The following is a 24,283-nucleotide window of genomic DNA, read 5'->3' on the forward strand; positions in this document are numbered from 1 at the left end:
AACAGAAGAATTAGGAGCAGAAGTAGGCTATTTGGCCCCTCAAGCTTGCCCCGCCATTCAATATGGTCATGGCTGATCTATTCTAACTCCATCTACCCGCCTTAGCCCGATATCCCTTTATCCCTTTATCCACAAGAAATCTATCAATCTCAATTAAAGGATAACAGTTAGAAAGCAAAAAGCTGTAACTGACTTTTGGCATTAGTGATCTTTAATGTCTCCAAAATTGCTTGTCTTATTAAGAACATAAGAAATGCTAGATAAAAAAAAGACCAAGGTCCATCTTATTCGCCTTGCGCCTCCTGGCGGTTGCCTGGACATGTTCCGAACGACCCATGTACTATATCCCATAATGTTATTTCCTAAAGGAAAACTGTCTAAACTGTTATTGCTTCATGAGGAATCTATTATAAAGGCCCATCATTAGAGTATACTAATCATAGAGCTTCACCAGTGAAGTGCTCACCAGTGAGTGCTGTTCACAGAAGTAATTAACCTTAACTGTAATAACTGGAAAATAGATATTAATGGAGACTTTAAAAAGTGTTTTTGGACTGAGGTGCTGTAACAGATCAGGCTCAACTCTGCATTGAGTAGGCTGCCAACACTCATTACCAAGACGTAATGAATAATGATCACTTGAGCAGGGCTATGGAACTACATCCAGAAAGAGGAGGCCAGACCAGGAGGCATATGTAGAGTCCTGTAGCTCAGTGGTTAGAGCTCTCAACTCGCAAGCGAGAGTCCTGGCTTCTATTCCCAGGCAGAGTAAAATGTTGAGCAAGTTTCCTTAGTCCACACGACGCTGTTTACATAGTAGTAAGTAGCAACTTGGTTGTTAGTTAATTGGTGGATCACTTTTCTGGGATAATAATTCCTTAAAAAAAATTAGTTACTCAATCCATGACTGTTTGTGGGACACTGCTGTGCCCAATTGGCTGCCGAGTTTCACCCACAAACTATACAGTCAATTCATTTTACAGCATATTCTGTGAAGCGCTTTGAGTCATCTTGAAGATGTGATAAGGCACTACATCAAATGCAAGTTTTTTTTTATTATATGTCATTGTAGAGAAAATTAGGAAAAAAAACTACTGTATTTATTTTTAAAACAAAAGTAATGGTAATGGAAAAGTTAGTGACTTTAGAAACATGCTATGACATTTGGGATAGGTCAACAAAATTGTGCGAAGAGACCATTTTCTACAAGTCACAAACATCTGCAAGACTTGGGTTTTGAGATATGAGAGAGGTTTGAGAAGAGTGCAAAGGAAGAAAAACATGCAAAATTGGATGTGAACCAATAAGATAAATACCTGTGATAGTCAGATATGTGTGAATAGAGACTGATAGAATTGATCCTGCATGCATCAGATCTCACACATTAGGTGTGAAAAGCATACATTCTAAGACCCTGCTGAACACTTATGCTAACCACTACTGTTAAGTGTTTCTTTTAAGAAAAGACTGAGATAGAGCAGAAATAAGGCTCACTTTGTCTCTTGCAAAACGAGACCAAAGATCAACAGTCTATCAGTTTCAGGGTCTAGTCATCACCTCATGAAATTATAGAATCATACAGCACAGAAGGAGGCCATTCGGCCTATCGTGTTCTATGCCAGCTCTTTGAAAAGAGCTATCCAAATTAATCCCACTCTCTCCCCATAGCCCTGCAAACTTGCCCTCCCCAAATAATTATCTACTTCTCTCTTGAAAGTTGTTACTGAATCAGTTTCCACCACCCTTTCAGGAAATGCATGCCAGATCCGAACAACTCCCTTCTCCTCACCTCGCCTCTGGTTCTTTTAACAACTATTTCAAATTGGTGTCCTCGGGATACTGACCCACCCGCCAGTGGAAATAGTTTATCCTTGTCCACCCTATCAAATCCCCTCCTAATTTTGAAAACTTCTATTCAATCTCCACTTAACCTATTCTGCTCCAAGGAGAATAATCCTAGCTTCTCTAGTCTCTCCTGATAACTGGAATCCCTCATTCCTGGCACCATCTTGGTAAATCTCTTTTGCACTCTCTCCAATGCCTTGACATCCTTCCTAAAGTGTGGTGCCCAGAACTAAACACAGTACTCTAGCTGAGGCCAAACCAGTGTTTTATAAAGGTTCATCGTAACGTCCTGATTTTTGTATTCTATACTCCTATTTAGTCCTGTAGCTCAATGGTTAGAGCACTCGCTTTGCAAGTGAGAGACCTGAGTTCAATTCCAGGCAGGGCGAAACCTTGGGCAAGTTTCCTTACTCCACACGCCTAATAATAATCCCTCCAAAAACCCAAAACAATAATAAATTGGTCATTTTCAATCTACGACTGTTTGTGGGACATTGCTGTGCGCAATTGGCTGCCGCGTTCGCCCACAAATATACAGTCAATTCACTTTACAGTGTGTTCTGTGAAGCGCTTTGGGATGTCCTCCTGACGTGAAAAGCGCTATATCAAATGCAAGGATTATTATTATTATTATTATTATTATTATAAAGCCCAGTATCACGTATCCTTTTTTTTAAGTTTTAGGTCCATTTCCTGCTCAGATGTCAGCCTCTGTCAGAATTCTGTAGGTTCAAGCCAGACTTTGGGATTTTGAATTCATATGGTCTAAGTTGACACTCCAATGGAGTGCTTGGAGGACACTGCACTACAGAACCTTCAATAATACAGCCCAACTCCAGGATTGGATTAAAGTGTCAGCCTAGACTATGGAAGTTCAAGACTATGAGTTCCAAATCCCAACATGGAGCTCAAATTCACAATCTTCTGACTCAGGGGTGAGAGTGCTACTAACTCAACTTGTCTAACACTTTGGAAGTACAGATGATCAGGCGTTTGAAGAAAGCATGTGAAAATTGGGATTAAAAATACGAAGAGGTGCGACAATCTGATAAAACAGTAAAGCACCAATTCTTACAACTAAATGTTGACAAGATGGAAGCCATACTCCTTGGCTCCCATCAATGTCCTCTGTCTTGTGGCTATGACCTTCTCAATTTCCCCGGAATATCCCTCAGACTCACCGAACTGGTGGCAACCTAGGCATCAGGTTCGACCCACACCTGTCCTTCTTTCCTCACACCTAGTCCCTAAGCAGGAATGCCTTACTCCACCTCCGCCACATTGCCCGCCACTGTCAAATGCTCTGGGACTCTACCCTGCGTGAAGAGTGCTATATAAATGCAGGTTGTTGTTGTTGTTATGCCTATGTTCCCAATGATATGGAATCTGAATAATTGATCCAAATGCACAAGAACAGTTATGCAGTTTGCTTTATTTTCTATTTCAAACAAAGGCTCAAAAGAGAATAAGTGGTGCCATGTGGTGCAGTGGGATTCAATAAACACCTTGCTCTGAGCGTCAGTGCAGACTTAATGGGACAAATGACTTTCACTCTTAAATTTCTATCAATTATTACCAAATAATATAACTATGAAGAGTTATATTCTGAAAAAAAGCAGCCTCTTAAAGCAAGTTAGCAAGCAGACAGTACTGTGGATTTGAGTTCCATTTAGTTCAACCCAAGAGCAGGCAATAATGATATCAAGCAAAGAAATACAGAAATACGTTGTTTCTGCATACAAAGAAACTGATCCCAGTCAGTTTTGCTTCATTGTTGTATTGTAATTTGTGCCTTTAATTGATTTCTTAATCCACGTGACATGTTTACTGGATAGAAGCATATAGATGCCAGGCTTTTTGTCAACAGCACAACCCTTTCCAAAAGAGGCAACTCCAGAGAAGACAGGTTTACCGAAACGTTTTGTTTTACACAGTAAAGCATCACCAGCATCGCCCTGCAACAAAACAAATACAAATTATCACTCAACTTATATAAACATTAATATAACAATTCACACCATAATAAGTATACCACACTCCACTCCTTCAAACTCCAAAAATGTAAGGAAAGAGTTTACACCTCAAGCTTGTTTCTGTTTTACAATTATTATTATTATTATTTTCTAAGTTATTTTCTGTCTCCCCTTTTGGTTTCATATTTTGTACTAGTCTGTGATGGGAGGATAGGCTAATGGCCTATACATGTAATCTTGGTCAATAGTGAGTGCCCTTGAAGGTGATACAAGATATTTGTACAAACAGAGTGGCCTGAATTCCTTCACTTACTGAGGACAAATTCCTGTTATTCTTTGAATCACTGTGTAAATTATGCATGTTAGTTATACACAACGACAATTATTGTATACAAGGAATGGATAACTTACCACACATACACTGTTTTTACCCGTTTTGTCACCAGCACATATCATATCGTCAGTTATGACTGGATTCCGATTATAATAATTTTTACTGTTGCAGGTGGTTCTGTCTATGATTCTTACAGTTGTTTCCTTCAAAGTGTCAGATGACTCATCATCATCTACACTGTCCTGACCCCATCCTTGAACAATGCATTTTGTTTCAGGTTTGATATCTTTTGTTGATTTTGGCAGCGAAAGGATTGATACAAATTTATTCAGTTTAACAGGACGATCTAACTGTAACACACAAGAAAATCATAATAAAATGTAGACTATGCTTAAAAGTGATGTGTTTATGCCAGTTTTATTTCCCCAAGATTTTGCAATGCAATACATGTAAGTGAATCTATATTGGCAGATGAGGTTTAATCCAGAGAAATGCAAAGTAACGCATTTTGGGAGGAAGAATGAGGAGAGACAATATAAGATGATGGTACAATCTTAAAGAGTGAGAAGGAAAAGAGAGACCTGGGATTTCATATAAGCAAATGTTTGAAGGTAGCAGGACAGGTATATAAAGCTGTTAAAAAGCATATGGGATACTAGGCTTTATAAATAGGGGCATCAAATACAAAAGTCAGTAAGTTATGATGAACCTTTATAAAACACTGGTTAGGCCTCAATGAGAATACTGTGTTCAGTTCTGGGCACCACACTTTAGGAAGAAAGTCAAGGCATTGGAGAGGGTGCAAAGGGGATTTACCAGGATGGTACCAGGAATGAGGGACTTCAGTTATCAGGAGAGGCAAGAGAAGCTAGGATTATTCTCTTTGGCGAAGAGAAGGTTAAGAGGAGACTTAATAGAAATTTTCAAGATGATGAGGGGATTCGGTAGGGTGAACAAGGAGAAACTATTTCCACTGGCTGATGGGTTGGTAACCCGAAGACACTGATTTAAAATAGTTGTTAAAAGAAACAGAGGGGAGGTGAGGAGAATTTATTTCACACAACGAGTTGTTTGGATCTGGAATGCGTTGCCTGAAAGGATGGTGGAAACCGATTTGATAACAACTTCTAAGAGAGAAGTAGATAATTATTTGGGGAGGACAAGTTTGCAGGGTATGGGGAGAGATCTTGGGAATAGGATTAATTTGGATAGCTCTTTTTAAAGAGCCGCTGCAATCACGATGGGCCGAATGGCCTCTTTCTGTGCTGTATAATTCTATGATTCTAACAATATTACTGAGCCACAATGTACACTGTTCTGCGGATAATTTCAAAATACCCAGTGAATTCACTTTGCAGTATATTCTGTGAATCGTTTTGAGCAAGAACAACAACAAAATTACATTTGTAAAGCACCTTTCACGTTGGGACGACATTCCAAGGCACTGAACAGTCAGGGATCAGGACCCAAGTGTGGGGAACCCAGTTGTTAGTCGATTGGCAGATCACTTTTCCAGGGGTAATAATTCCTCAAAAAAAATTGGTTGCTCAATCTATAACTGTTTGTGGGACACTGCTGTGCAAAATTGGCTACCGGGTTTCACCTACGAAATATACAGTTAATCAATTTACAGTATATTCTGTGGAGGACCTTGAGACGTCTCGAAGATGTGATAAGGCCCTATATCAAATACAAGGATTATTTTTTTTAAATTATTATTGTAAAGCCTCCAAACCATATGATCTCAATGAATTTATCGATTCTGTGGATAATTGTACAGATGATATCATAATATATCATATTCCATACATTTGAGACAATAACACATTAACAAAGCCACAATTTTTACCTTAAGTAGCGCCAGGTTATTTTCCTCTGTCTTTTGATTATAGTTTTCACGTTTTTCCGCTATGGCTGTAAATTCCTGCCTTGTCTTGTTATTCTTCAAGGAAAGGGTTCCAAGGATCACACTTTTTTTCCCTTTGTGACGTTTGCTGAGGTGACTGTGTAAAGAAACTTTGTTACTTGGTGTATTTTTTAAAAAGGTTTTCAATTAGTTCAATCATATCAATATCAACATTCACATGAAAATGAAATAACAGCAAACATTCTGTTTAATTTACTGCTTTCATTTTAGGGTGAAATTCCTACTGGTCTATTTGTGGATACAAGTATAGTATCTTTTTATACATTTTTACCCATTGTTCACACCCAGTACACACAGATCAGTACAGTAATAATAATCATAATAATAATAATAATCATAATAATCCTTGCATTTGATATAGTGCTTTTCACGTCTTCTAGGCGTCTCAAAGTGCTTCACAGAATAGACTGTAAAGTGAAGTGACTGTATAATTGTGGCCGAAATGCAACAGCCAATTGTGCGCATCCTCTCTCACAAAAAGTTGTGGTATGAAGTGACCAATTTAATATTGTTTTATTTTCTTAAGGGATTATTATCAGGCATATTATTATCAGTGGATTAATTGAAACTAAAATTGGCTTACACCACCCTTAACTTATTCTCAGACTGAGACTTTTCTGTTTGCTACACTAATTATTATTAAATTTTGATTAAAGTTTCTTAATGAATGATAATTAATCGAAAATGTACAGCAGTTTGCTGGTACGATCTGGAAGTGGTTTGAGATGCCCTACACTTTGCAAATTACAACCTTCAAAGCTAGATAATATCTCATATTAAAAGGTATATTGGTGCTCATTTTGTTTTATTAAGTAACTATTAGTATAAACAACATGTTACAATACTTACACAATGCAGTTTGCTGTCGTCAGGATCCACTGGCGATGAATCAATGTTGCCCCACATTCATGTTTGTTTTGAAACTGAATGGATGCCATATAAGATCCTGTCTTCTTAACATCACGACCATCAATTATTTCCACACAAAAATCTACAGCACAAAATGAATACAATTGTTACAAATAATCGTTATTTATGGGAATCTTAAACCAGGTTGTGAACATACTTACAGCCTTGACTGACTAAGGCGATAATGATTACTGAGACGAATAATATTACTTGATGCATGCTGAGCTATTTGTCCAACTGCACAACTTTAGTCTAAGAGCAGTTCTACTTTATAACAGCTGGAGGATGTGGTATTCACAAGTCACGCAAGCTATGATCTTTGGCAGCTGTCGGCCCACTTCAGTTGGTAGCATTCTCACTTCTGATTCACAAGGCCATGGAACACAAGAGAGGTTTGGATGAAGGACTTCCTTTTGACTCCCATTTGATCTCATCCTTCCAGAATACCCACTCTAACATCCATTCGATACAGCAGCAAGTTATTTCTTAAATGTATCCCACTTCAATTATCCTTCCTGGAAACCCATCCCTCTGAATAAATTATTCAGCCTCTGAATAAAGAAATACTTCCTGGTGTCTGTGCTGCTGTCCTGAAATTAAGTTTTGCAACCATGAAACTGTGCCCTGAAGCAGGAGCAGACTGGCTATATGGGTAATCGGGATGTTTACCGAGTGCCCCGTGAATGGCTTCCGATACTTACCACCCCAGAGCCTGACATCCGGGTGGGTGTCAGGTCAGACCAGCCCAGAGCCCGCTCTCCCTGATGACCGACATCTACGATGGCCAATCACTGCCGAGATCCCACCCTCCTGTTTAAGCCCCAACCAAAGATTTTATATTCGCAAAGAATTTATGCTGAATTGAATTTGGGTAGTTCGGAACCGCAGGAAAGAAGGCATTGACGGGAGCCAATGAGTATGGCTTCCATCTTGCCGACGTTCAGTTGTCTGAAATTTTCGCTCATCCAGGTCTTGACGTCCATCAGACAAGTTGACAAGACATCAGTGGACTGGGAATTGCAGCTGGAGGAGGAGGAGGAGAAGTAGATTTGGGAGTCATCTGCATACATGTGGAACTTGACCCCATGCTGTGGATAACATCCCTGAGAGGGAGCATGTAAATGAGGGAAAGAAGGGGGTCAGGGACGGAGTTTTGCGGCACCCCATAGGTGACAACAACAACAACAAGATTCCATTTATAGAGCGCCTTTCACGTCGGGAGGACGTCCCAAGGCGCTGTACAGTTGGGTCAGGACCCGAGCAGGGGGGAAATGGTCAGGGTGAGGGGAGGGAAGGGAGGGAGCGAGGAGGGGGTAGAGAGTCGAGAGGGGAGCTGAAGGCACGGTCAAAGAGAAAGGTCTTGAGACCACCCTTGAAGGAGGAAAGGGAGGAGACAACGCGAAGGCACTGGGGGATAGAGTTCCAGAGCCTAGGGGCTGAGAGGCTGAAGGCCCGGCCACCGATGGTAGGGCGGTTGGGGCAGGGGATTTGGAGCAGACCGGAGCCAGAGGAATGGAGGGTACGGGCAGGTAAGTAGGGGGATAGTAGGTCAGAGAGGTAGGAGGGAGCGAGGCCGTGAATGGCCTTGTAGGTGAGGATGAGGATCTTGAATTCGATCCTCTGGGGGATGGGGAGCCAGTGGAGGCGAGCGAGGGTGGGAGTGATGTGGTCACGAAGCCTGGTGCGGGACAGTACACGAGCTGCAGAGTTCTGAATGACCTGCAGCTTGTGGAGGGAGGTGCCGGGAAGGCCGGCGAGGAGAGAGTTCCCATAGTCCAGCCTTGAGGTGATAAAGGCGTGGACCAGGGTTTCAGCAGCGTGAGGGGTGAGGTAGTGCCGTAGTCTGGCGATATTCCGGAGGTGATGGAAGGCGGTGCCAGTTGTGGCGCGGATATGAGGGAGAAAGGACAGCTCAGGGTCGAACAGAACACCGAGGTTCCTGACTGGCTTTGAGAGGTGGAGAGTGCAGCCTTGGATGCTGATGCTGTCAGCGCCTGAGGTGCGGAGGCGCTGACGCGAGCCAATCAGGAGGGCCTCAGTTTTACGCACGTTGAGCTGAAGAAAGTTGTCTCTTGTCCAGGACTCGATGTCGGACAGGCAGCTGTCAGGACATCGGTGGTCGTGGAGTTGAGGGTAGAGGAGGAAAGGTAGAGTTGGGTGTCATCCGCATACAAGTGGAAGTTAACCCCATGTCTGCGGATGATGTCACCGAGGGGAAGCATATAGAGGGTGAAGAGGAGGGGACCGAGCCCTGAGGGACACCGCATGAGACAGTGCGGGGGCTGGAAGAAAAACCATTCGTGGAAACAAAGTGAAGACGGTGGGAGAGGTACGACCTAAACCATTCAAGGACAGGGCCTTAAAGGTTGAGTTGGGAGGACAAGCGGTGGAGGAGGATAGCGTGGTCGACCGTATTGAATGCTGCCGATAGGTCGAGGAGGGCGAGGAGGCAGAGGGAGCCCTCGTCGCAGATGGTCAGGATGTCATTGGTGACCTTGACCAGGGCAGTTTCTTTGCTATGGGCAGCACGGAAACCCGACTGAAGGGGTTCGAATAATGAATGGGTGGAGAGGAAAGAGCGCAGCTGGGAGGCGACAACTCGTTCAAGGACCTTGGACAGGAAGGGGAGGTTGGAGATGGGCCGGTAGCTTGATAGCTGCGACGCATCAAGGGAGGGTTTTTTCAAGGTGGGAGTGATGGTGGCAGTTTTTAAGGGAATGGGAACAGAGCCAGAGGAGAGGGACAGGTTGACGATGTCTGTGATATGTGGGGCAAGGAGGTGGAGCTGGGAGATAAGGAGTGGAGTGGGGATGGGGTCAAGGGAGCAGGTGGTGGGTTTCAGGGATAGGATGAGTTTGGCGACAAAGGGTGGGGAAACGGGTACAAAAGTGTGTAGGGGAGGATGGGTAGGAGTCGGAGTGTGGAAGGACGGGGGTGGGGGGTGGGTGGATGTTGGAGGGGAAGTGACCGCGGAGTGGATTCCCTTGATTTTGGATTCAAGGAAATCCAGCATCTCCTCACAGTGAAGGTTGGAGGAGATGACCTGCGTGGGGTGGCGGGGGGGACGGAGGAGTCGGGATGTGGTAGAAAACAGTAACCTGGGGTTGTTCTTCGCCTCCAGGATTATCCTGGAGTAGAAGGACAACTTGGCCGAGGCTAGAGTGGAGCGGTAGATTTTGAGGAGGTCCAGCCAGATTTGTCGGTGGACCGTTAGGCCAGATTTGACGCAGGTGCGTTCAGCGGCCCGCACCTGGCTCTTCAGTGAGTGGAGGTGGGTGGTGAACCAGGGGGAGGAGCAAGAGTAGGAGACAGTACGGGAGGTGATGGGGGCAAGAATGTCGAGTGTGGAAGAGAGGGTGTTGTGGAGGAGGGTGAGAGAAGAAAAGTGGTCAGTGAGGGTTGAAGGCCAGAAGGAGAGGTGTTCAGAGGACTCCAAGGCAGCAGTTAGGGATTGTGGGGGTAACTTCTTCCAGGGGCGGTAGAAGATGGTGGTGGGTCTGGTGGAGGTGGGGAGGAGGGTGGAGGTGGTGAAGGAGATGAAGTGGTAGTCGGAGACGGCCTTGTCGGTGATAGTGACATCCGAGACGCTGAGGCCCCGGGTGATCACCAAGTCGAGTGGGTGGCCGTGACTGTGAGTGGGGGAGTTGATGTGGAGGGAGAGGTTGAGCGAGGAGAGCAGGGAAGAGAAGTCTGAGGAGATGGAGCAGGAGGGGGTGAAGTGTAGGTTGAAGTCGCCCAGGATGATGAGGCGATCAGAGCAGAGGCAGAGAGATGTAAGAAGTGTCGAAATATTAGAGATGAAGGTGGGAGAGGTTTTAGGGGGCCGGTAGAGGAGGAGGATTTTGAGTGAAGGAGGAGGGGTGGGAGGAAAAACGGTTTGCCAAGATGTATTGTTGGCAGTTTGTCAAGTAGGACTCGAATCATGTGAATGCAGTCCCACTAAGGTGGATGAGGGTGGAGAGGTGGTGGAGGAGAGTTGCGCGATCAACTATGTCGATCGCGGCAGAAAGGTCGAGTAGAATGAGGAGGCAGAGGGAGCTCTAGTCACAGATAAAGAGGATGCTATCTGTTACTTTGACGAATGCTGTCTCTGTGCTGTGGGCAGTGCGAAAATTGGACTGGAGGGGTTCGAGTTGGGAGTTGATGGAGAGGTGTGAGAGAAGTTAATTTGCAACCATGCAGGAAGGGTAGGTTTGAAATGGGTCTTAAGGTTACCTGTTCAAGCTGCACATCCTCAACCACCACCCCACCCCACCCCCCACTCACCCACCCCCCTACCCCAACCACACACACACAACACACGTAAGGACATTGTAGTTATGCTTGACACTCCAATGCAGGGCTGAGGGAGAACTCCATTGATGGAAGTGCGATTGTTCGAATGAAGCATTACACTGTGGTCCTGTCTCCCTGTTCAGATCAATCTTACAGATCTCATGACACTATTGAGTAAGAGAAAGGAATTTTTACCAGTGTCCTGGTCAACAATCCTTCAGACAGAATTGATTTCATTCATGTTTTTTTGGAGGGGACATTGCTGTGCACAAATTGGCTGCCACCTTTGCCCATAATTGCACAGGTAGTACATCAACAACAAAATTACATTTGTGTCGTACCTTTCCCGTCAGGAGGACATCCCAAGGTGCTGGACAATCAGTGTTTTGGACCCAAGCTGGGGGTCGATATCGGGGAGGGTGGAGGGCAGTGTGGGAAGGAGGGTGATTGAAGTCACGGTAAAAGAAGAGGGTCCTGAGATGTGTCTTGAAGGAGGCAAACGAAAGGGCGAGGCAGAGGGACTGCCGGATGGAATTCCAGAGGATAGAGGCAGAGTGGCTGAAGACTCGCCCGCCAATGATGGGCCGGGCAAGGCGGGGGACATGAAGCAAGCCAGAGCATGCTGAGCGGAGGGAGTGGATAAGTTGGAAGAGGTTAGGAAGTTGCAGAGGTAGGGAGGAGCAAGGCCAAGGAGGGCTTTGAAGGTGATGACTAGGATCTTGAACGTTATTCTCTGTGTGATGGGAATGGGGGTGATAGGGTCACGGAGCCTGGTGTGGGAGAGTTCTGGATGATCTGCAGCCTATGGAAGGAAGAGATGGGGAGGCCGACAAGCAAGGAGTTTGCATAGTCGAGCCTCAATGTAATCAAAGCACGTATGAAGGTTTAGGCAGCCTGCGGTGTGAAACAGTAGTGGAGCCGGGCGATGTCGCGGAGGTGGGGAAGGCAGAGCAGATCATGGCACAGATGTGGGATAGAAAGGACAATTGAGGGTCAAACAAGACACCATGGTTACAGACTGACTCAATGAGATAGTGTGCATCCTTGGACGGTGATGCTGTCAATGCCTGAGGTGTGGCGTAGCTGATGGGAGCCAATCAGGAGAGCCTCAGTCTTGTTGACGTTCAACTGAAGAAAGTTAGCTCTCATTCAGGGTTTGATGTCTGATAGATATGAGGATGGAGGCAGAGAGATAGAGTTGGTGTTATCCGCATACATATAGAAGTTGACCCCATATCTGTGGATTATGTCATCTTTTACTACACTTTATATTAAATCCTGTGAAGTGCTTTGAGTCATTTCGACAATATGATAAGGCATTTTATCAAATATCTTAACCTAGTCAAGTTGAATAGTTCATCTTTTGTCACTTATCATAACCAAAAAAGTAGAACAATACTTGTAATATCATAAGCATTGTCAATTTGGAAGTAAAGCTACATCCGCACTTCCATTCAGGAATATTGAATGCACATATTTTGTAATGACCGGCAAGTACCATGGTAGAATTAGGAAGAAATATACATTACTGGACAAAGCTATGGTACATTCCTACTTCGCTTCGGAAACATTCTTGAGAAGTGATAAGGTGGATGCTCAGATCACTAGAGATCATCCCAAGGAAAGCAACAAGGTTGATCCTTAGTGTTAGAGGAATGTGATATGAGCAGTGATTAGAAAAGTTAGGGCTCTTCAGTCTTGAGATAAGATGACTCAGAGGGGATCTCATAGAGGTGTACAACTGTAAACCCAGAACAATTCTTTAGGATGTATCAAGGAGTAGAACAGGATGATGTATGTTTAGAGTTGTAGAAGACAATTTCAGGACAGATACCAGAAAGCTTTTATTTATTCAGTGGTAATTAATAATTGGAACAGGTAGCCAGGACAGATGGTGAAGTCCAAGACACTGGACTCATTTAAAGGGCAACCTGACGTGGTGTTCTGGAGCACCTTTCTCCACTGTCTTTCCTCTGTCTTCCACCTCAGTGGGACCGCACTCGCCTGGTTCAAGTCCTACCTCACGAACCACCCAGCGGTACATCTGCACAAACGGCTGTTCCTCCCGTTCTCACCCGGTTACCTGCGGGTACTCCAAGGATCTATCCTTGGACCCCTCCTCTTTCTGACCTACATGCTCCCTCTTGGGGATGTCATCCGCAGACATGGAGTCAATTTCCACACGTATGCGGACAACACCCAACTCTATTTTTCCACCTCACATTGCGACCGTCAGTCCCCTGATGTTCTGTCAGCCTGCCTGTCAGACATCAGGAGCTGGATGAGCGCGAATTTCCTTCAGCTGACAAAAATGGAAGCTCAGTGGTTAGAGCACTCTCTTTGCAAGCGAGAGACCTGAGTTCAATTCCAGGCAGGGCAAAATCTTGGGCAAGTTTCCTTACTCCACACGCCTAATAATAATCCCTCCAAAACAAAACAATAATAAATTGGTCATTTTCAATCTACGACTGTTTGTGGGATACTGCTGTGCGCAATTGGCTGCCGCGTTCACCCACAAATATACAGTCAATTCACTTTACAGTATATTCTGCGAAGCACTTTAGGACGTCTAGAAGACGTGAAAAGCGCTAAATCAAATGCAAGGATTATTATTTCTATTATTATTATCAACATCTAAAATCACATGGTTCTCACCTCCTCCACCTATCCGACCTCCTCCTAAGCATCAGGTTCAACCCCCAATTATCCTTCCACCCCCACATCCGATCCCTCACCAGCACCGCTTTCTTCCACCTCCAACGCATCACCAGTCTCCGCCAATACCTCACTCCAAAAGCCGCTGAAACACAGGTGCATGCTTTTGTCACCTTTCAGCTGGACTATTCAAATGCCCTCTTTGTCTCTCCTCCACTACCATTCACAAAATCCAGGTCATCCAAAACTCTGTCATCCGCATTTTTACCCACACCAAACTCCGCTCCCTAATTACCCGAATTCTTGCCAGACTGCACTTGCTGCCTGTCCCAGAGAGGATCCCCCCACTGCCTTCCTCTGCTCCAGCCTGGGAATCCTCCGCCGGGCTCATCGTGGTACTCAGCATTGGCTGTCCAGCAGAAGCTACACCCACAGCCCCATTCCCCACTACCACCACAAGCCACCACGGGCCCAGACCCGGGGGCTAACCTCTCCATCCTTATTCGCATAACCCAACCGCTCCGACCGCCTCATCATCCTAGGCGACTTCAACCTCCAATTCACCCACTCTTGCTCCACCTCCTCAGACTTCTCCTCTCTCCTCTCCTTTCCTCTCTTAACCTTTCCCTCCATATGCACTCTTCTATCCATGTTCATGGCCACCCGCTTGACCTAGTGATCACCCAGGGCCTCAGCACTTGGGATGTCACCATCGCAGACAAGGCTATCTCTGACCACCATTTCATCTCCCTCAACACCTTTATCCCTCTACCCACTGCCTCCAAACCTATCACCATCTCCTACCGCCTGTGGAAAAATCTCCCCACAATCTCTCTCTGCTGCCCTGAGCACCCTCTCCACCACACTTGACGCCCTTGCCTCCCTTGCCTCCCGAACTGCCTCTTGTTCCCGACCTTCATCCTGGTTCACCAGCTACCTCTGCTCGCTCAAGGGCCAGGTGCAGGCTGCCGAACACATTTGGTTCAAATCCGGCCTAATGTTCCACCAGCACATCTGGCTGGACCACATCAAAACCTACCACTCTGCTCTCACCTCGGCCATCGTCCTTCTATTCCAGGTTAATTCTGGAGGCGAAGAGCAACCCCAGGCTCCTGTTCTTCATCACCAACCGGCTTCTCCGCTCTCCCTGCCATGCCTCGCAGATTCTTTCCTCCAACTTTCACTGCGAGGAAATGCTGGTCTTCCTCAAGTCCAAAATAATAATAATAATAATAATCCTTGCATTTGATATAGCGCTTTTCACGTCGGGAGGACGTCCCAAAGCGCTTCACAGAACACACTGTAAAGTGAATTGACTGTATATTTGTGGGTGAACGCAGCAGCCAATTGCGCACAGCAATGTCCCACAAACAGTCGTAGATTGAAAATGACCAATTTATTATTGCTTTGGGTGTTGGAGGGATTATTATTAGGTGTGTGGAGTAAGGAAACTTGCCCAAGGTTTTGCCATGAAAAAAATGAGGGAATCCACTCAGCTGCCACTGACCCCCAACTTCCATCACCTTCCTAACCCCCCCACCACCACACTCCGACCACTATCCATCCCTCCTTCCACACCTTTGAACCTGTCACCCCCTCCTCTATCATCACCATCATATCCTTCATGAAGTCCACAACCTGCTCCCTGGACCCCATCCCCACCCCTCTCCTTAAATCCCAGCTTCACCTCCTTGCCCCACTACTCGCCGACATCATTAACCTCTCCCTGTCATCTGGCACTGTTCCTACCCCCCTAAAACAAAACAGCCACTATCACCCCCACCTTGAAGAACCTTCCCTTGACCCAACACAGCTATCCACCTACCGCATCTCCAACCTCCCTTTTCTGTCCAAGGTCCTTGAGAGAACCGCTGCCTCTCTGATGTGTGACCAGGGCTCCCTCTGCCTCCTCGTCCTCCTCGACCTCTCTGCTGCTTTTGACACTGTGGACCATTCAATCCTCCTCCACCACCTTTTCTCCCACCTCAACCTCCAAGGTTCTGTCCTTGACTGGTTCAGGTTCTACCTTTCACACTGCCTCCACTTCGTCTCAGCTAACGGCTTCTCCTCCAGCCCCCGCACTGTCTCTTGTGGTATTCCTCAGGACTCTGTCCTCGGTCCCCTCCTCTTCACCCTCTACATGCTTTCCCTTGGTGATGTCATCCGCAGACATAGGGTAAATTTCTACGTGTATGCGGATAACACCCAACTCTATCTTTCTGCCTCCACCCTCAACTCCATGACTACTGACGTGCTGGCCGACTGCCTGTCCGACATCAAGTCCTGGACAAGGGACAACTTTCTCCAGCTGAACGTCAGCAAGACTGAGGTCCTCCTGATTGGCTCATGCCAGCGCTTCTACACTTCGGGCGCTGCCAGCATCCGCATCCACGGCTGCACACTCAACCTCACTAAGCCAGTCAGGAACCTGGGTGTCTTGTTTGACCCTGAACTGTCCTTTCTCCCCCACATCCGCACCATGACCGGCACTGCCTTCCACGACCTCCGCAACATTGCCAGACTCCGCCACTGCCTCACCCCTCAGGCTGCCGAAACCCTTAACCACGCATTTGTCACATCAAGGCTCAATTATGGAAATTCCCTCCTCATCGGCCTTCCCAATGCTTCCCTTCACAAGCTGCGGATCATCCAAATCTCTGCAGCTTGCATACTCTCGCGCACCAGGCTATGTGACCCCATCACTCCCTCCCTCGCCCGACTCCACTGGCTCCCCATCCCTCAGAGGATCGAATTCAAGATCTTCGTCCTCACTTTCAAGGCCATCCATGGTCTTGCCCCCTTCTACCTCTCTGACCTGCTAACTCCCTACCAACCTGCCTGCTCCCTCCGTTCAGCGGGCTCCGGTCTGCTCCATGTCTCCCGCCCGACCCGTCCTACCATTGGTGGCCGGGCTTTCAGCCTCTCTGCTCCCACACTCTGGAACTCCATCCCACGGTCCCTTCACCTCGCTTCCTCCCTTGCCTCCTTCAAGGCCGGTCTCAAGACCCTCCTCTTTGCCCTCCCACCTCCCTGTCTTCCCTCACCCTTACCCCACCCTTCCCCCATGCTCGGGTCCTGATCCTTGACTGTCCAGCGCCTTGGGATGTCTTCCCGCCAGAAAGGCGCTCTATAAATGTAATTTTGTTGTTGTTGTTGTTGTTGAGGATTTCACAAGCAAGTTTACAATCAATTAATGAAACAAAAGTGAGATTAATACCATGTTTCACAATTTATTTTCTTGTTAGCAAAATACTGATACATTTTTCTCTTGTTTTAGCCTCAAACATTTATGAACAGCAGTAACATAAGACGTGATGCTATCTAACCTGCATCAAGAGCTGTTTATGGACTATTGCTGTGGACAGATTATCTGCTACATTCACATACACAGTCATCACAGTAAATCCCGTAAAGCCCTTTGAGATGTCCTACAAACGCGAAAAGCACTTTATGTAGAAGAATCTCTCTAAACATCTTGGATATACACAGGTTTTATATATAGTTAATAATAATAATCATAAAAAAAATCATTTTATTATTATCAATTCTGTATACAACCTATGCTCATTCAAGATAATAATAATAATCCTTGCATTTGATATAACGCTTTATCATGTCATCGAGACATTCAAAGTATTTCACAGGATATACTGTAAAGTGGATTGATTGTGTATTTTGTAGATGAAACGCAGCAGCCCAGTTGCGCATAACAATGTCCCACAAATAGCCATGGACTGAGTGACCAATTCTGTTTGGGGGATTGTTGCCCAGGATACTGGGAGAAACTCCCTTCTCTTTTCAAATAGTGCAAGTGGGATCTTTAACATCCACTTGAACAGGCAGATGGGATCTCAGTTTAACATCTCATCTGAAGGACAGCACCTCTGACAATGCAACACACTTCCATCACTGCATTGGAGTGTCACCTTAGGTTATGTGATTCCAAGTCCCAATGCGACTCAAAGTCCACACAACCTTCTGACTCAGAGGTGAGAGTGCTGAGTGCACTGTGCCAAGGTGACACACAATTTATTGCTCTCATATTTAGGAAGACTGGTTTCACAATTCCTGAATAAAACAAGCCTTGCTGGTCTGTTGTTGGTCACTTGGTCTAGACTTACCATATTATCTTTGCTAGTTTTTCCGAATCAGTAGCAATAGAGTATTCAAGAGTCACACATGCTGAAAGTGTCAGATTTCTTTCAAATCACTCAAACTACAAAAACCTATAAGCAAGCTATAGTTTAATCACCATAAGCCAACAAATACGGATCCTTCATGATTTTCTTGTTAAATTTGTTTAACTGGCGCATGATAACTTTCAACTCCAATGAGTTTCTGAATCCAGGAGATGTATTTCTCTGTTAACAGGGTGCAGATTTCAGGCTTGTTGGCATCTTTGGAATTCTTTCCATGTAAAGCAATACCACACAACATCTTCTTCTTATGCAAAACCTTTCCTATTTTGCACAGCAATGGACCACCTGGAGAAATCTGTGGTAAAAAATTAGACAACATGTTAGAACTGGAGTATTCAAGTAAAGATAAAGATATTGCAGTCATGAAATGAATAATCAATTCATGAGGGCATACCATGTGAGACATATAATAAGTAATCTTGTGCTATGGTTTACTTTCAAATGATTGCACTCCATGTAATGTATTTCATCTGTTCCAGTGAATATACTGGAACTCTGCAGTTTAGTGGTTTAGCACTCGCTTCACAAGCAAGAGGACCTCGGTTTGATTCCCGAGCAGGGTGAAATGTAAGCAAGTTTCCTTACTCGACAAGCCTGTGTTTATCTAGCAGTAAGTAGGAACCGTTAGTTGGCAGATTGCTTTTCCGGGAGTAATAATCCCGTCAAAAAATATATAAAAGGAATATTAATCCACACCTCTGTGTGCAATTGGCCCAGAAAATATACAGTCAATTCATTTTGCAGTATATTGTGTGAAGCACTTTTAGATGTCTCGAAGACGTGAAAAGGCACTATATCAAAAGCAAGGATTATTATTTTGCTTCATCCCATTATAAGTTCATACCATCGAGGCAGTAAAGTTACTGGCCTTGTAAAGGTATGGCGAAAGGCCACCGATGGTGGGGCGATTAGGGCGGGGGATGTGGAGCAAACCGGAGCCAGTAGAACGGAGGGTACGGGCAGGTAGGTAGGAGGATAGTAGGTCGGAGAGGTAGGAGGGAGCAAGGCCGCGAATGGCCTTGTAGGTGAGGAGGTAAATGCAAGTGAGGTGTAAATGCAAGGATTATTATTATTATGTGCCAAGATCTAATAACTTGTGGAACAAGCTAAATGGCCTCATCTTGTCCTTGCTTTGCTCTGTTCTTATTGACAAATGGACAATTATACAGAGCTGCCATCAAAGTCTGTACATTTACCAACAATCTGAGAATCAACTCCTAGATCTATTATATAAATAAAGCACACATATATATATATATCCTATATCCTTGCATTTGATATAGCGCTTTTCACGTCGGGAGGACGTCCCAAAGCGCTTCACAGAACACACTGTAAAGTGAATTGACCGTATATATGTGGGCGAATGCGGCAGCCAATTGTGCACAGCAATGTCCCACAAACAGTCGTAGATTGAAAATGACCAATTTATTATTTTTGGGGGATTTTGGAGGGATTATTATTAGGCGTGTAGAGTAAAGAAACTTGCCCAAGGTTTCGCCCTGCCTGGAATTGAACTTAGGTCTCTCGCTTGCAAAGCGAGTGCTCTAACCACTGAGCTACAGGACTCCACATGTTCTCATGCTAGCTAAATATCACAGTTTACAATATGAATGAGAGATATAAATTCCTTCAAATGACAGTGGCATTCCTCCCGACATGAAAGGCACTGTATAAACATAAATTATTATTGCTGTTGTTGTCAATGACTTACCATGCACATATTATTTTTACCCTTTTGTTCAGCTGCACAGATCATGTTGCTAGTTATAATTGGATGTTTGTGGTAAGATTTATTGCAGGTGGCATTATCAATCACAGTTACATCTGCTTCCATCAAAGTGTCAGACGATTTCTGAACATTTGTACTGGTTTTTCCCCATCCCAGAACACTGCACCTTGTTCCACGTTTGATGTCTTTTGGCAGTACTTGCAGATGGAAGATTTCTACAGATTTCCTTTTAATATTTGCATCTTGAGCTAACTGTAACAGATAAAAATAATCATCTATTGCACTTCAGTCTATAGCTCTTAAATACATACTCCTTAAACATGTAAAGCTCCGAATTCCCACAAAACTCACAGTCAATCCACTTTACAGTATATCCTTTCTTAGATAAAGAGACCAAAACTGCACAGAATATTCTAGGTGCGGACTCACCAAGGCCCTATGCAATTGCAGCAAGACTTCCCAGCTCTTGCACTCTAACCCCTTTGCAATAAATGCTCACATTTATTAGCCTTTCTACTTGTTTGCTGAACCTGCATACTAACTTTTTGTGATTGGTGTACAAGGATACCTAAATCTCTCTGAATATTAACACTAACTAGTCTCTCCCCCTCTATCTTATATACTCTCATATTCCATTATCATCCTTTTAATCAGTTTTTTAGTTATCCTTTGCTGATCTCTAAAGCCCTCCCAATCCTCAGGTTTACAGCTCTTTTTTGGCAATAGGCCTCTTCTTTTAATTTTATACTTTCCTTAACTTCTCTAGTTACCCATGGTTGAACCACTTTTCCCGTTGAATTTTTATTTCTCAAGGGAATATGCGTTCGCTGGGAATTATATAATATATCTTTGAACATTTGCCATTGCTTGTCTACCATCATATCTTTTAATCTACCTTCCCAATCTATTTTGTCAAATCATCCCTCATACCTGCAAAGTTGGCTTTATTTAAGTTTAAGACCCTTGTTTCAGACTTAACTACATCACTCTCAAACTTAATATTAAATTCCATCATATTCTGGTCACTCTGGCCTAGAGGAGCCTTAACTTCAAGATTACTGATTAGCCCTGCTTCGTTACACAATACAAGATCTAGGATAGCCTGTTCCCTGGTTGGTTCCTCAGCATATTGTTCTGGAAAACTATCTCTAATCATTCCATAAACTCATCCTCTAATTTACTTTTGTCAATTTGGTTTTCCCAGTCTATATGAAGATTAAAATCACCCACTATTAGTGTATACCTCTTGCTACATGCTTCTCTAATTTCCTGATTAATACTCTGCCCAATACAGTAACTGCTGTTTGGGGGTCTATAAACTGCTCCCACTAGTGTTTTCTACCCCTTGTTGTTTCTTAGCTCCACCATTACTGATTCTACATCCTGATTTTTTGACTTAAGGTCCTTCCTCTCTACTGTTTTTATCTCATCCTTTATTAGCTCCCAACCTTGGTCTCCCTGTAACCACTCAGTAATGGCTACTAGATTGTACCCATTTATCTCTATTTGTGCCATTAATTTGTCTATCTTGTTACAAATGCTGTGTGCATTCAGTTATAGCGCCTTTAATTTTCACTAAAAATACTTTTTACTAATTCCCCTACACATTAATACCCTATTTTCTTTGTTAAACTCTTTGTCCCTACTTGACACACTCTTTTCTTCATCTCCCAAGTCACTACTCTGCTCTACAGCCTTGACTTTTCTCATCTAATTCTGTTTCTGATGAATGCAGAAATATAAATGTGAACGTATTTTGCCCACAAAATACACAGTCACTCTACTTTACTTCATATATTCCATGAAACCCTTTGAGACATCTTAACAACATAATAAAGGGATATATCAAATGCAAGGATTATTATTATTAATATCAGATAACCCTCTCTTCAAGTGTAACAGCTTGCCAGCCCCCAGAAAACTCCTTGCTGAAAATAATGGCTGGATAATTTATTACACAAAATTTACCTGGAGAAGCATGATGTCATTTTCTAGGGATAAATCCTTGAATTCAGGGAATGGTATTACGTTTTCCACCCGAATTTTCTGTTCTGTCTTACCCTTCTTCTTTGTTGATTGATCTCCAAGGACCACTGTAGGATTCTTTTTCTTAAACAACCTGCAGATTTTATAAAAAAACAGATAGTGTTTGAAGGATCTTATCATTTTGGAAATTATTTAGTTGCATTGAATGAGGATCAGAAAAAGACAAAACGTAAAATATCAGATCTTTAATATCATGAACACTTTCAAGGGGAATTTATTAGTATATCTGAATGTCCTGCTAGTTTTGCGCACAGCAAGGTCTCACAAACAGCCAAAGAGTGAGTGACCAATTTTGTTTGGGGGGTTGTTGGCCAGGAGACTAGGAAACACTCTTCTCTTTTTGAATAGTGCCATGGGATCTTTAACATCCATCTGAACAGGGAGTTTAATGTTTCATCCGAGGACACCACCTCCGAAAATGCAACACTTCATTGGAGCGTCAAATTAGACTATGTCTTAGCAATGTGTTATGGTACTATATTGAATGCAAGGATTATTATTAGTATTATGTATATCTCCATGACTCCAACTCCAGCTTTCCTCTATTGCTTATTCTTTGTCCTTGTCTGCCTGCTTGCACACCCGCCCACCCTGTGAAAGACAGGGGATGCTCTTAGAAGGCAGAGATATCTCAGCATCCATAGCACAACTTCAATTAAACTACAATTCTCAAATGAGTCCAGCACCCTGGGCTCAATCACCCTTCCCCGCATCCCGTTCCAGTTGCTAATTACCCTCTGGATAAAGAAAAACCTCTTGTTGTCTGTCCTGAAACTGCTCTTTTCAACTCTAAACCTGGATCCTCTTGTACTGTCTTGTTATATCTGAAAATATTGTTCTGGATCCACTTTTTTAATCCTGTTTAAAATGTTATATGCTTTATAAGATCCCCTCTATAAGGTCATCTCCTTTCTAGAGAACCCTAGTATGTCTAATCATTGCTTATAGCTCATTCAACAACAACAACAACTTGCACTTATATAGTGCCCTCCACGCCAGGCAGCATCCCAGAGTGCTCTTGATCCAGATTATCCATACACTTACAGCCCTAGTTGGCTAAGACAACGATCACTGAAACAACAAAAGCTCCTCAAACCATGTTGATCATTTTGTCCAACTGCACAAATAAACATTCCTCTAACACTGGGGATTATCTTCATTGTCTCCTCTGCACTCTTTAGGGCTTGAGCAACTCTATTATGTTCCAGTGAGTGGAACTGAATGCAGTACTCTAGGTACAGCCTGCCCAGAGCACTAGTTAGCTTGTTCACTTATGGTTATCGACTGAGACATCACAAGGAGCAGAATATCTGACAATGTGATAATTATGTTATTGAATATTGTACTTTTCACCCCTTATATTTTTTCCAACTATCCTTTAAAATGCATAAACTAAAATGATACCACTATCTTTAAAACGCTCAGGAAAACACTGTGCATCTTAAATGTTAAAACACCAGAGCACCTTACAGTTTACAGCTTGCTGCAGTCAGGACCCAGTTGGAATGGATCAACGTTCCTCCACACAGATGTTTGTTGTCAAGTTGAATGGATACCATGTACGCTGCTGAACCAGACTTCACCTTCTGACAGCCAGAGCGAGTCATTTCCATGCAGTAAACTACAGGAGAAAAACAATAGGATTATTATAAAGGCTTGTCAATGCTGTGAATCTTCAACAGATTATCCAAACACTTACAGCCCTGGTTGGCTAAGGCAATGATCACTGAAACAACGAATGCCACTTGAGCCATGTTGATCATTTTGTCCAACTGTACAAATAAAGTCTAAACATAGCTCTATTTTATGCAGTTAGAGGAGGATGTGGTTTCTAAAGAACAGACAGCAAGTATTTGATGATGATCTGAAGAGGAATGTCACATGATTTATCTGCAACCCCCTGTTATTATTGATGCTTTAATGATAACATTTATCATTTTGAAAGCAATGCATTTTACCTGAGAAAATGATGCTTTATATTTACTTTTTTTAATGGAGGTCTGGAAAATGTGCTGCATATGTCAATTTGCGACTACCATCTGCTAATGCTATTCACATGACTACATTACAACAAGATGATAGAATAATGTAGTTCCATGTTTAAGTTACTTTAATAATAATAATAATCTTTGCATTTGATAAAACGCTTTTCACGTCTTCTAGACGTCTCAAAGCGCTTCACAGAATATGCTGTAAAGTGAATTGACCGTATATTTGTGGGCGAAACGCGGCAGCCAATTGCGCACAGCAGTGTCCCACAAACAGTCGTAGATTGAAACTGACCAAATTATTATTGTTTTGTTTTGGAGGTATTATTATTAGTGTGGAGTAAGGAAACTTGGCCAAGGGTTTGCCCTGCCTGGAAATGAACCCAAGTGTCTCGCTTGCAAT

At 43.8% G+C, this 24,283-nt stretch overlaps 1 protein-coding gene across 1 annotated transcript; it reads right to left on the reverse strand.

Moving 5' to 3' along the window:
- Positions 1–3,257: 3,257 nt before the first annotated feature.
- LOC103177829 lies at positions 3,258–23,668 on the reverse strand. Its single transcript, XM_007892187.2, has 10 exons — positions 23,592–23,668; positions 23,363–23,513; positions 21,815–21,965; positions 19,829–20,098; positions 18,212–18,412; positions 7,150–7,213; positions 6,929–7,070; positions 6,002–6,155; positions 4,230–4,502; positions 3,258–3,800 (listed from the first exon to the last, which is right to left on the reverse strand). Exons 1-10 carry the CDS (start codon positions 23,653–23,655, stop codon positions 3,603–3,605), a joined length of 1,668 nt encoding a protein of 555 aa, XP_007890378.2. The 5' UTR covers positions 23,656–23,668; the 3' UTR covers positions 3,258–3,602.
- Positions 23,669–24,283: the final 615 nt, after the last annotated feature.

This window comes from Callorhinchus milii, unplaced genomic scaffold (genome assembly GCF_018977255.1).
Source record: "Callorhinchus milii isolate IMCB2004 unplaced genomic scaffold, IMCB_Cmil_1.0 Scaffold1, whole genome shotgun sequence".
Classification (NCBI taxonomy): Eukaryota; Metazoa; Chordata; class Chondrichthyes; order Chimaeriformes; family Callorhinchidae; genus Callorhinchus; species Callorhinchus milii.

What these genes read in the sequence shown, in the direction of transcription:
- LOC103177829 (XM_007892187.2), bottom strand. Translation starts at nt 23,655, where the DNA reads ATGATCAACATGGCTCAAGTGGCATTCGTTGTTTCAGTGATCATTGCC. An exon ending in TGCCTTAGCCAACCAGGGCT is followed by an intron (nt 23,514 to 23,591) that starts GTAAGTGTTTGG and finishes TTTCTCCTGTAG; the next exon opens with TTTACTGCATGGAAATGACT. An exon ending in ATGACATCATGCTTCTCCAG is followed by an intron (nt 20,099 to 21,814) that starts GTAAATTTTGTG and finishes TATCTGTTACAG; the next exon opens with TTAGCTCAAGATGCAAATAT.